The sequence below is a fragment of the Athene noctua genome, chromosome 19 (genome assembly GCF_965140245.1).
Source record: "Athene noctua chromosome 19, bAthNoc1.hap1.1, whole genome shotgun sequence".
Lineage (NCBI taxonomy): Eukaryota > Metazoa > Chordata > Aves > Strigiformes > Strigidae > Athene > Athene noctua.
In genome coordinates this window covers 7,994,441-8,008,377 of record NC_134055.1, presented here as the reverse complement: position 1 = coordinate 8,008,377, position 13,937 = coordinate 7,994,441, and the positions used below count along the sequence as shown (strand labels likewise).

At 41.1% G+C, this 13,937-nt stretch overlaps 1 protein-coding gene across 9 annotated transcripts in view; it reads left to right on the top strand.

Annotated features, from left to right (window-relative positions):
* CUX1 (cut like homeobox 1) overlaps positions 1–13,937 on the top strand; it is a 284,219-nt gene that overhangs the window by 125,895 nt on the left and 144,387 nt on the right. For all 9 annotated transcript variants that reach the window (XM_074923161.1, XM_074923163.1, XM_074923160.1 and 6 more), the window contains one exon: positions 4,342–4,420. In XM_074923161.1, coding sequence (XP_074779262.1) covers positions 4,342–4,420 — 79 coding nt within the window. The remainder of the gene's footprint in view (positions 1–4,341; positions 4,421–13,937) is intronic.

Sequence of the window (13,937 nt, the reverse complement as noted above, 5' to 3'; positions counted from 1 at the left end):
TTAAGTTCAGAAACACCATTGTGCAGCCTTCAGTCTGACTGCAGTCGATGAGACAATACCGTGTGCCAGTACAGCACAGAAGAGCATCCCTCTTCCACAAACCTGAATAGAGAATCCAGGTGATTTGTAGGGCAGTAGACATCAGACTTCAATTAATGCTGAAATTTCTTAGTGCATAAAGAGTGACAGATTCCAAAATGAAGCCACAGGCTTAGCTTTTATCTTTTTGAACTTGACTGGTCGTAGCTGAAACAGAAGGGGACAATATTCAGATAAAACTACATTCAGCATCTTCCCTGACATAGGTGGCCAGATCTATGGTGCTTATCTATATGTGGAGAGAAAACTGCTGATTTTATTGACAGTATTTTGATTTTAGCCAGGTGTAGTAGATATTAGACTGTGGCCAAGCATTTCTGAAGTAGGCAGTCTGTGCTACTGGAGTATCATGCCAGTGACACTGGGCAACCAGCTGTCTGTCACTGTGGCAGTGAAGGATGGGAGCAGGCCAAGGAGGTCTGCAGGGGCAGGTTGGGGAGAGGTGGTTATGGAGGGCAAGGGTGTCAGTCAGCCTCTGGGGTGAACTTGGTCCCCCGAGCAACAACTCTTGAAAGCACTTGACCTGGAAAAATAAGGTGGATAAAGGGAGGACTGCTCTCAAACCAGTGTGTCGCTGCGGTTCCCTCCATATAGCTCCGGTGATAATTTTGAAGATGAAGAGTTTGCTAAGGAGGGAGGATTCCTAGTGTCTCATTTCTGTTATCTCAGTATAGCGCCAGTGGTATTATCAAGACAAATAGTATGCCAAAACTTAAAAGTGAACATATGTTTATGGGGGTGGTGGGGAGTACAGAGGTCACTGTTGTTTCTTTCTAGTCAGAGAAGACATAATGGGGCCTGGTTTAGATAAATTAAGATTTGGAGCTAAGCTCATGTCAAGACTATGCTAGTGTAATTATAAGTTGACTTCTTTCAGGGTCCCTGAAGTTTTTAGAGTCAAATAAAAATGTTCAGCAAGAGTTTTATAATGTAGTTCAACTGTTTTAATGTGAGCTGACTGCAGCTCATCCTTGTTGGCTCCTGAACCAATTTTACTTTGATTTGAAAAACTTACAGTGAACTTCCAAATACTTACTTCCATGTAAGTGCTCTGTTTCCTCTGTTTCTGGACTTCATTTATATTTTGCTATTTTTGATTTCTTTTTCATCCCACATTTCCTTATGCAGCTGGAAGCTGGCATACTTTTTCTTTTTTTTTAATTCCAATTAAAGTTGTCATGGTGTTTTTTCTAAATTTTATTGCAAGATATAAAACATTTGAGGTGCTCATTTTTAATAGAACTTCAAACCAGACAGATTGATTGGATTTTTTTTTTTTTAACAACTAAAACATAAAGAAAATCTTTCTGCATAGTGGGATTGTTTGGAATTCTGATTCTGAATTTGGGGGAGAAAAAAAAGGTGTGAAAGTTCCTGTGATTTACAGACTGCTTCCATCAGAAAGTCTCTGATCTCCTTGGAAGATTCAGTTTCAATTCTGCTTTATATTTCAATCACTGTATAACTGGTATGGAGTGAATAAACCATGTCTTTTGTAATACTTAGGGAGATTATAAGTACAAATGCCGTTCATTAAAATGTGAAAAAACTGTAATAGGAAAACAAATCCATCCTGTTATTTCATAGAAATGCAAGCATTTTAAATGCTTTGGTTTTCGTAAAAGGGGCAAATGAATTTTTCAAAATACAGTACAGAATCAGTTCTGTAATGCTAATTGTATTTAATAATAGTAATTTAAATTTGGCTGTACTCTGCTGAGCAGCAGCGAGAGAAAATTGTATGTGGGAACGTTAAAGTCCAGAAGTCTAACATATGGTGTGTTTTGGCCTTCAAAGTCTGTCTTTATGTACCCATGAAATATCTCAACTGCACAAGTCTTTCTGATGGCTGCCCCCTCCTTTCTCGCCCGTTCACAAACAGTGTCTGATACTCCCAAGCATTGATTTACACTACCCGGTGCCTCTCTGCCTTTGGCAGTTTGTGCCATATTCTAATTTCAAATACTCTTTGTGTGAAAATGTTCTAACCGAATTACTTATGTTCTCATTCCCTAATGAGCATCGGTCCATCTGTGATTGCCTGAATTAAAATTAATAAATGGGTTATTCACAGCCATCAATCCCTTGCTCTCCAGCATGTCATGTGCCCTGTGAGATTCCAGTGCCTTTCCCCAGCCTTTCTTGGTGAACTCTAAAGGACACGTATGGCCAACATTTCTTGAGAAGTGATATCTGCTCTGCACGTCCTCCATCATTTGGGCCTCTGCTGCTTGTTTATCATCTTTCTCATACCTTTCTCTTTTTTTTAGTTGATAAGAATAAGTTGCAAATAGGTCAGGTTTCAGTTAAGTTACACCTCCACCAAGCTGCATAGATTAATCCAGATTTTGGGGGGATGTAAGCAAAATAGGAATTTGGTTTGTTTCCCTAAATACAGTCTTGTGTTGTGTTCCTGTAACTTGTCTCTTTGCCATCTCTGGCTGTATTTCTTAAGATTTCATTGCTGCTGCCAAGCGCCGTGCTGATCCTTTCAGTGTCCTTGGTTTCCTCCATGAGCCCTCCCCTCAAGTCTTTTCTTGGTTTCTATGTTGTGTGTTGTGCTTCTGTGTAACTTTTACAATTGTCCTTGTCCTTTGGTTTCCCGGCCTTAATCCTCTCCGTAATGATCTCTACAAGTCACTTATCAGCCATAAGACTAATCTATACAAGTCACGTGGCGATCCTGTGCTCTGCTCCTGTGCACTTTGCGTCCAACTCTCTCCATTATTTTAATCATCTACATTGTAGGATTCCCCCCACCCTCCCCCCCCCTCCAAATCCTTCCCTTTGCAAAGTCATTTTCATACAGAGTAAACAGAAGTGGCACCACATCTGACCCCGCAGCACCCTCCTGCTTATCTCTCCTCCTCCCCGCTCCGCTTCCTTTCCCTGGCACCCTCTGCTTCCTGCGCCCGCGCGCTGCAGCCCGCTGCAGCCGGGAGGGTTTGTACCATGCTCTCCAGCTCTACAAAGCTTCCTCCTATATAATAAAATCTCAGATACTTTCCTGAAATACAGATACAGTAAACTCTGTCCATTGTTTCTGCCTTATCTACCAAATCAATAATGTAGTGAAAGAATTCAAGGACGTTTTTCAGACAGGACCTTCCTTTTTTAGTACATGTTGACGTACACACCTTTAAATGGTTTCATAATATTAACTGCTTTTCAAATACACAGACGAATTGATATCAGGTCTTTGTATCCATAGTTCTTCAGATCCTTCCTTGCTTTTTATTAAAAATATGGGAACGATAATCTCCATACTTTTAGCTTCCTGATTTCAGTAAGCCCTTGCAGAACTGTGTTAGGTTTTCCTGTTTCCCTCTCTGTCTCTTTCTGCTTTGGAGTATTAATTCAACAGACCTGCTCTTGGGTCACTTTGGGTGGTTTTTGTTAGTATTTAGTATGTGTAGGTCCTCTGTTTCCTAGCACATTATGAAAATACATGTTTACCAAAAAAAAAAAAAAGTTGCTGTGGAATAAGTATTTTATTCTCAGAGCCGTAAAGCTGCCTCTCCTTGTAAAATGATGTTTTAGATAAAAATACAGATTTCGGGGAAAATAACAGGTTGTGTGAGGTAGTATTTTCCCTCACCTGGGCAGACAGCTTCTTAGATTAGTACTGCATGTGTTACAAAATACAGAGAGGCTAGTCAGGGGAGCCTGGCTTGAGTTCATGGGTTCGAGACAGCCTAGAATCTACGGGTCTGTGCCTGAGCTTTATTAGAAAATTGATTTGCATGTAGAAAATTCACAGTTGTTTAGTGTTAAGTATCACAGCGTGCCCAACAACTACGTCTTTTCATCCTCTCATGGGCTTAGTGGAAATAATAGAAAAATATATCTGCCATAATAAAGGCAGAGTGTGACATCAGAAGTGCACACGGTTCCTATTTGTTGTGTTAGATCTTAATAAAATAAGTGGTAAACAGTTGTTGGGGAGAGAACCTGCCTGGCAAATACCATGCTTTTTATAAAGATTTAACGTAAAGAATCACAATAGACAATAGTGTTCATAAAAACATTAGCGCTTGCTATTGGCTGAAACAGGGCTTTAAATTGTATTCAGTACAAATGTACCAGAAATACTTAGAAGACTGCTTCTATAGGAGACTCAGGTTCCCTTTTCATGTATTAACTAGTTTTATATGAAATATATTAATTTATTTTTATAGCTCTGAGTGTAAGAGATGTATAGGAACAAGTCTAAAAGCCTTCTTTTCTCATCCCTCCTTTTAGATCGACGCATTGGGTAAAAGAAGCAAAGAAGCAGAGGCAGCCTTCTTGAATGTTTATAAGAGATTAATTGATGTTCCAGGTAAGCAAATTTTTTTCCTTATTCTGAAAAACTGATGGCTTGTGTTCATGTGAATGCTACTGGGCTTTTTTTCTACTTTTGATAAGGCAAATATGAGCAACGGTTTTACTCTCAAACTGGTACACTCCAGTAGTGTTTCTAATGGAAAGAACTATAAGGCACATTTCATGACTTCCCCTTGCATTTACATTTTAATGTTTGTATGAATAATTTTATATTACTATTGTGTAATGCTCAGTAATTTGGCTATTAGAGGGTTCACACATTTTTAACAAAAAAGATACATCTTGAAGCTTCATCAGGAAGCAGCGGTATTTTTACTTGTAAAGGACAGAGGAAATTTTTCATACCCTCCCTCCAAAAAAAGTCTTACTGAAAAGTACATCACTATCAAATTTCAATTCTGTTCAGTGTGTGATCATAAATTTTATTCTAAAGCCTTTGTTGCATGTGTTTTCAACTTTCCTTTATGTTTGGCATCAGAAGTCTCCAGTTCATTTCTTTTTACATTTTGGCAGTTGGTTTTTTTTGTTTTCCCCAATGGTAGATAAATACTGTCAGAACAGATTTTATTTTTGCAACTGTACCCAAAGATGAGAGGGAGTTAGGAGTCCAAGTCTCTACTTCCAAACCTTGGCCTGACTGAGCTGTTGGCAGATGACAGTGTCTGTATGATATTATACTTTTATAAACATTGATATAATATTCAAAATACCTCAAGAGAGGTTTTGAGGTATAATTAATACTTCTAAGGGCTTTTAAGGCCTCATTGCAAAGTGCACCCTAGTCTTTACTTGGTTTACCTTTTAAGGAGCACATTTCATGCATGCTTCAAATAAAAATTAATTTTTAAATGTTTTGTTTACAGCTTAACTGGTTAAAAGGTCAGTGTTTTTCAGATGCTCAGTCAGAGCTGACATGGATTTTTTTATGCTTTCACGTTTATAGTCAAGTAGTGCCCAGTGCCCAGTACCTGCTGTATCGAGTGCAGCATATGTAGAGAGATGCAGGGACTGACCATGCTCATCCTAGATGACAGTTGCCTCAGAAATGTTGGGTTTTAGGTTAATCAGCTATGGTCTGTGAGTTTTCATTTACTTGTTCCCTGCTCACAGTCTTAGTAACGTTCCATAGGTGAATAGCTTCCTCTGCACAGCTACTCATGCTGTGGGAGGCGATGGATAACCTGGAGAGGCTCCTGAGAGGGTGCAGGCAGGCTCTGCTGGCACGAGCAGCACGGCCATGGGACGGGCTCTCTCAGCTCTGTTTTGTAAAGGAAACCCCGCAGTGAAAACGTACCCAACGTACCTGCAGCCTGCAAGTCCGTCCACCATTCAGCTTTAAGGAGAGAAGCTGTAGCCCCTCCATCTCATGCTAACAGAGCCCAGGGTGCTTGTTTCCTGCCATAATTTGGGAGGCGAGGAGGTTTGAGTTCTAACGGTCTGGTTTTCTTCACGACTGAGGAGTCGTGTCAAACAAAGAGCTGTGTGGGATCCGTTGCATGCTGTTGTGCAGAGGCTTTGTTCTGAAGCCTGGTGTTATCACAGGTGCCGCGAATTGAACAGCAGAGTGAGGCCAAAGAGAAGGCAGAACATGTATCTCACCCATGCTGTAGGATCTGAGTTGTGAGGGACTTTGTCAGTACCTCTTCACAGGAGACAGAATTTTCTCCTTTCCTTCATTTGCAAGAGCAAAGTTTACACCCCTTCTTCCACACTCCACAATCTCTCTCTCTTGTCCAGCCTTCCCCTGCATGTGCCTTACGTTGTCAGAGAAATATTTCTTTTATATTCTTACTATATGTAAAAATTTTCGTCTGGCTAAGTTGTGAGTGCAGTAGAGTCTGTGGAATTAAAAGTATCTACAGTTTTTAGTCCTGTGCTCTATGAGCAGGCCTGAGAGGCACATGAGGAGCGTACTGATGTTGCTAAAAGCAAATTCCAGGTTCTCAAGGAGAAGTCCAGCCCGTCATATGCAGGCATAACAAATACTCACTGTTTACAACACATACTGCAACCAAAAAAAACCCCAGCTATTAGGAATGTATGGCACTGGTATTCATCTCGACGTGGCAGGGCTGAGTTAGGCGTATGCAGTTAAGGGCTGGCTTCATTGTTGCTGCTTTTTTTTTTTTTTTATTTCCTTCTCATCGTATGTAGTCTTTCACATTGGGTATGTATCCATGGAGGGCTCTCCTTTATAAAAGACCATCAGTATTCCTTTATCACATGTGTTGTTTTGCCTCTGTGTGGCTTTACATATCTTTCAACCTGTCCATTTGGTATTTCAAATATTTAGGTATACTTTTAGCTCCACAATCCTGCTATGTTTTCTTTTCGGTGTGAGAAGGGAGCTATGATGTTTTGAGAAAGCTATGACTGGAATGCTGCAGAGTGGTTATTTAGCATTAAGCATCACTGTTACATGACAAGGGTGCAATTTTATCAGACTTTCAATATCCTTTATAGGACCATATAATAATTGCAGCTGAAGTCTAATTCCCAGCAGCCAATTTTATGGTTCTTGAGGAGGCATCTATTCCTCTCCTCAGTAATAATGTGCACACTTTATATAATTAAAAAGGGCTTCTATTTTAATTTTACTATAAAATGATCTGTATTGAAACTCTAGCTATGGCGCTTTATGGATTCAGCTAAGTTTAATGATTTTCTTTCCTGACTTGACCAGAGTTTTCACTCAGGCTCACCAGTAAGGAATCTGTGGGAAGCGTGGTATTGTACTTGTAAATTTTCCTATATACATCAGGGGTTTTCTCTTTAAAAGATAAACCAGGCCTTTTCGTGTATCTCTCGAGCTTTATGATACTGTAAAAATAGCATTATCATTGGTTTGTGCTGCAAAATTTAGCCTTCCTAAAGGAAAGTACATGTCAGGGAAAAGATTTTGGTTTATGTACATTTATACAGCTGTAATTCTCACTCAGATCATTCTGTCTTGCTTGAGACTGAACATTTTTAATTAATGGAATTAATTTTCTCATTTAATTGCCTTATTTTCAGTATGCAGTAGAGAGCTAGGGAAAAGTGAATGCTGCCACATGAATTGCACTAATCAACAAGGTTGTCACAACTTACCTTTAAAAATAATGTGAATATATTTATTTGGAAGCAAAAGAGGTTGGGTCTGTATTTTGAGGAAGCTTTCTTCCATCTGTTCAAGATATTTTTCTCTTTAGTTTCAGAATATAAGTGTTTTATGTTAGCACCCTTGGCTTTTAGGGTCTTAATCTTGCAGACACTTAAAGTGAAATTGGAGCCCTGTTGTGTAAGTGTTTGGAGGAGCAGTGTTGCCTTGCAGAAGCAGTATATTCATAATTCTGTTTTTCTAAAGCTTTAAGAGAAAAATACTAAGCATAAAAAATACTAAAAAATAAATACTTTTAAAAAGGAACCGTTTTCCCTTAATTTTTTTTAAAAACAAAACTTCACTGTAGTCTTCAAGTAAAACTTAAAATGTGGTGACCCAGAGTGAATACCAGATGACAGTAGCTGGATAAACAGGTTAAAGAGACTCTCTTTTTTTTCTGTGTCTTTATTACAGTGCAATTACTGCACAATGCCACAGTTGGATTTGCTCGGTTTTCAGTATTGCTCCTGTTAAGCATGACTTCTGTGTAGGCAAAGAAAAAACAATTCTGCCTTTAAACAGCAAATCTGCTATCTTGATGTGGCAGGATTAAACCGAATTTGGGTTCTCCTGTAACAGCTGATTCTGTATCTTCTCTCATAGGGAGTTTGTCACCAAAGGGGAGTACCTGAAAAACTTGCCTCCTTCCCGTTTGTCTCTCTACCCCAAGGGAAGATTCAGTTGCCAGGGCTTCGGGTGCCGCAGTGCCAGCCCCAGCCGGGCTCTGACGCCCAGCACACCCCTGACCCACCGCCTCTGCCTCCCCTCCTGCACCCTGCTTTGCTGAAACATGGTCCTAACCCCCTCTGGCTCCTCCCTAACACCTTTCCACTGAGCTGCACAGTATTGCACCTCAGTGACACCCTGGACGAATGCAATAGGAAGAAGTGTTGCGCCTTTTCAGCATACACATGTTTGAGAATCATCATAGATTAATGCAAAATATTTGCTCTCAGTTTGGTGGGGACTGTGCAGCCTTCTAGGGTTGAGCCATAAATGGTATTTGTTTCTGCTTAATGGGAATTTTCTCATCAAGAAACTAAATGACTCTTACAGTGTACAAAGGGATGTATGTGTGTTTTTATTGGAGACTCTTCACAGGTCTCTGTTGTGATCAGATTTGCCATAAGTTTGGCTCTATATAATGTGCATGACGTGTTTTTTAGCTCAGAGGACCTGCTATCTAAGGAAAGTATAAAATAACAGAGAGGGTAAAAAGAGGTTGTTGGTTTTAGTTTTTTTTAATGTGCCCTGTCGAAACAATTAAAAGCAGTAACAGTGAAAGATGGCTGAAGTGGAAATTTTATCTTTCCCTTACTCCTTGCCATCATAAATTGCACACCCTGCCATGGGGGCTGTATGTTACTTAGGGGTTTGGAGGAGAAGCAGGCTACTTCCAAGGGAGTTTTCCACATACTCATCATTACATGTAGTATTTTTATTTTCATAAAATAAGTTTAGCTTTGCAAATTCAAGCTGCCCTGTATAGGGTTTTCTTTTTCCAGTGAACTATTTAGATTTTTTTAAAATAAGTGATCAGTAAAGCACAAAATAAGTGTTAGAGAATTACTTGTAAAGGCAGAAATGAAAAAATTAAGATTTGTTTCACACCCATAAAGAGCTTCATTCCTTCAGTCACAGAGTCCATGCTAGCAGCAGTGTGAGATGCAGTGCTTAATGCTATCACTCCATTCACTTGTGATTATTGACAACTTAGCAACACTCTCCAGACTTCCTTTTAAAGTGTATTTGATCAGTGTTCTGAGGTTAAAGATGATACAAGAGAAAAACAGGTTTGATTTTTTTTTTTTTTTTCAGGAAACATTATCAGCTGCTTATGTTGGAGGAGATAAACGTGTATGAAGTTGTTGTATTTATATATGTTATGTGTTTGGATTTTTTTGGTAAAGCATAATGTTAAGCAGAAAGCATAAAAGTTAAAGCCAGCCCTGATAGCAGAAAGTCTGTATAGACTTTTACATACCCAGATGACCCAGAAGTTGCATGATGTGCTTGAATTGCAACATAAGCACACCCAGCCTTTTGTGCTGGTGGGGAAGAGCTGGTTGAATATAAATTTAGGGGAGATGTAAAGAGGGAAGAAGGAAAAGAGGTTCACTCCAAGGGACTGTGTTAAGCAATCCCGAACTAGAATACTAAAAACATAGTTTGAAAATGTTAATACTCAGAGCACTCTTTATTGGGCTGATTGTTAATTGTTTAGCAAAACTCTGTCTAAAGAGCAAGGTTGGGTTATAGATACCCTGAGTTTGTGTAATATCAAGACTGATTAGCACAGAAGATTTTTGAGAAATGTTTAGTATCATTACAAACTGAAAAATTTTAAGCAGTTCCTGGTTAGTTAATAATATGTGTCAAAATGGTAGTCCCTTTCCAGACAAAATATATTTGAATAAAATTGAAGATAGACACAGGAAATGAAAATGAATGAATATTCATAACATGCCTTTTCTCAGCCTTATAGGGAAAACAATATTACAGTGAGTAGTCTTAGGAGGAGGGGAAGTAAAATGAACTTGCTCATGGACAACTAGAGTAATGTAGACACCCCCAAAAAACAGAGTAGTAGGGTATCCTTCTAAACAGACTTGAAAATCTGATAAAACTAAGCAGAAAATTGAGCATAGCCTATACTTGAAAAAGTGAAAAATCTAGCTTGTGGCTGTATCCCATCTGAAGACAAAATCCTTGTTGCTTCAGGTAAAAAATAGAGGAGTTGCATAAACCCATGGAAAATGCCCCAGTTCTGGAATCTGGGTCTGGACGAGAAGTCTGTACAGTAAAAAATAGGGACTGTATACATTGGTGATTTTCCCAAAACTATTCTTTTGCACAAAGAAATGCCTGAGGGTGGGGTGAGAGGGACAGTTAAAGTCCAGGCTGTAGACAGGAGATTCTGAGCAGCATTTTGGGTAGAGTCCGTGGCTGCTGCCATTTTATTTTCCAGAACAGTCTGAATCACCTGGGATGCTGCTCCAGCCTTCGGGTAGTCCAGTGCTGAGGAATGTAGAAGTAGCTCATAATCACTTCAGTCTCCTTCCCTCTGGGGTTTGAATTCAGAGTCACAGCATAAAATACAGTTTTGGATCTGTACTGGATGAATGCACACTGGTAGGGCATACTGTTAGCATTACATAGTTATTTTCAGATGAAGTGCAAAGTCCTGGCCAATCCTCATCTTTAGTATTCATTCACTTTATCCGTATGTTTTGAAACTGATGTCAAAATAACTAAAAATAGCTCTGTTACCTGAATATGTGGCTTGAAATCGGGCTTGTCTGATCACATACTTCTTTCTTTTGTTTTTCTCGTTGAATTAATAATTGGATAAATTCCTTTGTAAAAGCTGGAATAAATATTCGAAGGAAGAAATATCCCTAAAGCATACACTTTAAAAAATTTATTGTGTGGTTGTCAAGCCCTATTTTACTTGGTAGGCTGGAGGCAGGGAAGGAAGAGGGGAGGTGCAGATAAGGGGAAGGATGCAATGAATAGAAGCAGAAAGAATGCAATACAAGAGAGAAAATATCCCTTCGGGCACTGGTTGTGTTACCTGGAGGTGGTAACTGCAGCACCCCTTGAAAGCTGTTGCTTCAGGGAGTGGAGTTAGAGCAGCTCTGACTCTGGTGACAGGAACCAGGGCTGCGTGTTCAGAGCAGGAGGCAGACTGTGGATGTGATGGGGAATATTGGACTTTCCCTTTCTCAGTTGCAGGAATGTGAACTGGAATTAGAATAAACCCCAGCTTTCAGAGGGTTTAGTGCTAAGTCTGTTCAGTAGCTTTTAGGAGAAAGAAGGGATGATTGTGGCAGAAATGCTTTCAAATGTAGTGGAAGGTTCTTTTTTCTTTTTATAATCTCAGAGTAGGAGAAATGAAACTTAAGAGTGCCAGTGATTTTTCTCTAACTGTCCTTTGCTTTGCACTGAGCTCAGTGTACAAGCAGTAAATTTCAATGTCTTCAGCCATTACTAGAATATTAATGATCAAATGAACATTTTCAGTTACAGTGTCTTCTCTTGTAACTCATTAGGTCCTTTTTCAGCTGGCATATTATAGTGCTGTAAAATACTGTATCACCTATTACACATACCCCACTTTTAATATTAAAAACTTTTTTTAGGATTAATTTTGGTAACTTCTTTGAAAATAGAGTTAACTGCAATGCAATTCATTAATAAGTCAGTCGTTTCCTCTGCCTTATTTGACTTTTGTGGATACTAGGGTAGAGATGCATCTCATCATCTGGGGCAGGGCCAGAGCATCTTTCCAGCAGTAGCCATTCTAGAATTGGTAGATAAATAAAGGATGTTTTTAAATAATAGCCCACAAGCTTTAAGAACCACATTCTGGCAAAGGGATCTATATGATTGTGGTCAAATTGGCTATATACCATCTCGCATCGTTTCACTTAACCCTGCAAGCATTGGAGAGTGCTGCCACGGAGAGCTTTTGTCGTGATTAATGGGGAGGAAAGGCGCCGGTTTGCTGCGACTTCCCCCCGTCACCATACAGAGGGGTCGCATCAGGATTGCTTTGCTGCTTTCAGAAGTCGGCAGAATTTGGGATTCTGCTTTTTTGCTGGTAAGGAAAATGAGAGTCCCTCACCCTCTTGTGGGCACTTTGAATTCCCTGGTACAGCCCTTACAAAATGCTCTGACAGCGGGAGGGTGAGGAGAACACTGTAAAAAAAGTGGGGGAAAAAGAAAAGGAAGAGAGATCCCAGTCTTGTGGGCTGGGGGAGTAAAAAAAATATGTATAATTCTTGATTGAAGGAAGAACGTTTTCATGTTTTTTATGAAGTGAGGAGTTGGAGAGATGATGAGCTTTGTTTCAAACAGAATTATGGCTATAACTCTTCTGTCCCTGGGCTACAAGAGTCATAGGGGAAAAGGAGGAAAGCTATCATTTATTCCATGAAATCTTTGTCTCAGTCTCTCTAGGCTATTTCAATTTACCCCTGAAATTTCTGGGGAATAATTAATGAATTAATTAAGTACGCTGTGAGGTGTTTGAATATTCAAAAGCTACAATGTAATTATTATTTTTTCTAAAACACATTTTCAGGTTATTTTCAGATACGCAGCCTCCCAAGAAAGCACTTACTGCATCAAAAGCTAATAGAGCTTCTTCCTGCTCTTCCTGCCACTAAACCAGAGCCCGTTCTCCAAAAGAAACGTTCCTTGCAAAGAGCAGCGGTAGGGCTGGGCAGCGATGCGTTTAGGAAATCAAAAACTTCTTTTACTTTGTGATGAAAGTATTGTGACAGCAGAGCTGAACTCCTGGCTTTTTTAAAAAGTTAAATCGCGTTAATAAAGTTGTGTTGAGGAGGATTTTCTTTTTTCCCCTCCCTTATCATTTTGTGTGGGCGTTTCTTGTGAGCAATCACTGAGAAAGCTTTGCTTACAGTGTGGTTTAGGCAACAGAAATACAGGCTTGTGGAAAGAAACACATTGCCTTCGATGAATTATTTTTAGATCCGAACCTTAGGAAACACATTTCCAGTGATATAAAATATTAATTGCCCCTGTAGTTCTGGCACTGTTTCATAACTTGCTCTCTTAACGTTTCCAGTGTTACGGTCCTGTAACGAAGAGGGAGGAGGGGATTTAGGAAAAGTCCTTTGTTTTGGAAAAGTCTCTTCAGGAGCTCCATTTTAAGATACCAGATGAACACATTTTTGCAAATAAGCGGAGGCGCAGGCCCCGGGCGGGGAAGCTGCTGCAGCACCCGGCGCGTTTACAAGCGTCGCACCGCGCCTGGCAGCGGCCCGGTTGCGGCCGGGGAAGGGGCGAGCGGCCCCCCTCGGCCCGGCCCGGCCCGGCCCCCCCTCGGCCGCCTCCCGCTCCGCTCCGCTCCGCCCGGCGCGATCCAGGCCGCGCGTTGCCGCTCCCGCCGCCGCGCAGCCCGGGGCCGGTGCCCGCCGCGGGGGCCGGGCCGCGCCGCCGTCCCGCCGGTGCCCGAGCGGCTCCCCGCGGCCTGGCCGGGCCTGCGGGGCGCTGCCCTTGGCGACACTGCCCGGCGCCCTTCTTCTGAATACCCACGTATGGAGAGAGGGGCGAGCGGCCGCGGTGCTCTGCAGATTGTACAGTTCGACAGGGACTAGAGTTTTCTCCACTTCATCTGGCGAATTCCCCTCCCGCGGCCCATCCCTCCATCGGCCCCCGGGGGTGGCGGGCAGGTTCACCGGGCGGCCTCTCGCCTCGAAACCTGCTGCACCCCGGGGGCGCCCGCAGGGCCCTTCCAGGCCGAGCCTATTCTCCTCGAGCCGGGGTGGGCTTTTTCCCCCCTCTTCTTAAATAACGAGGGTGGTCCCAGCATACTCTATATCGAGACAGCTTTTCATCAGTT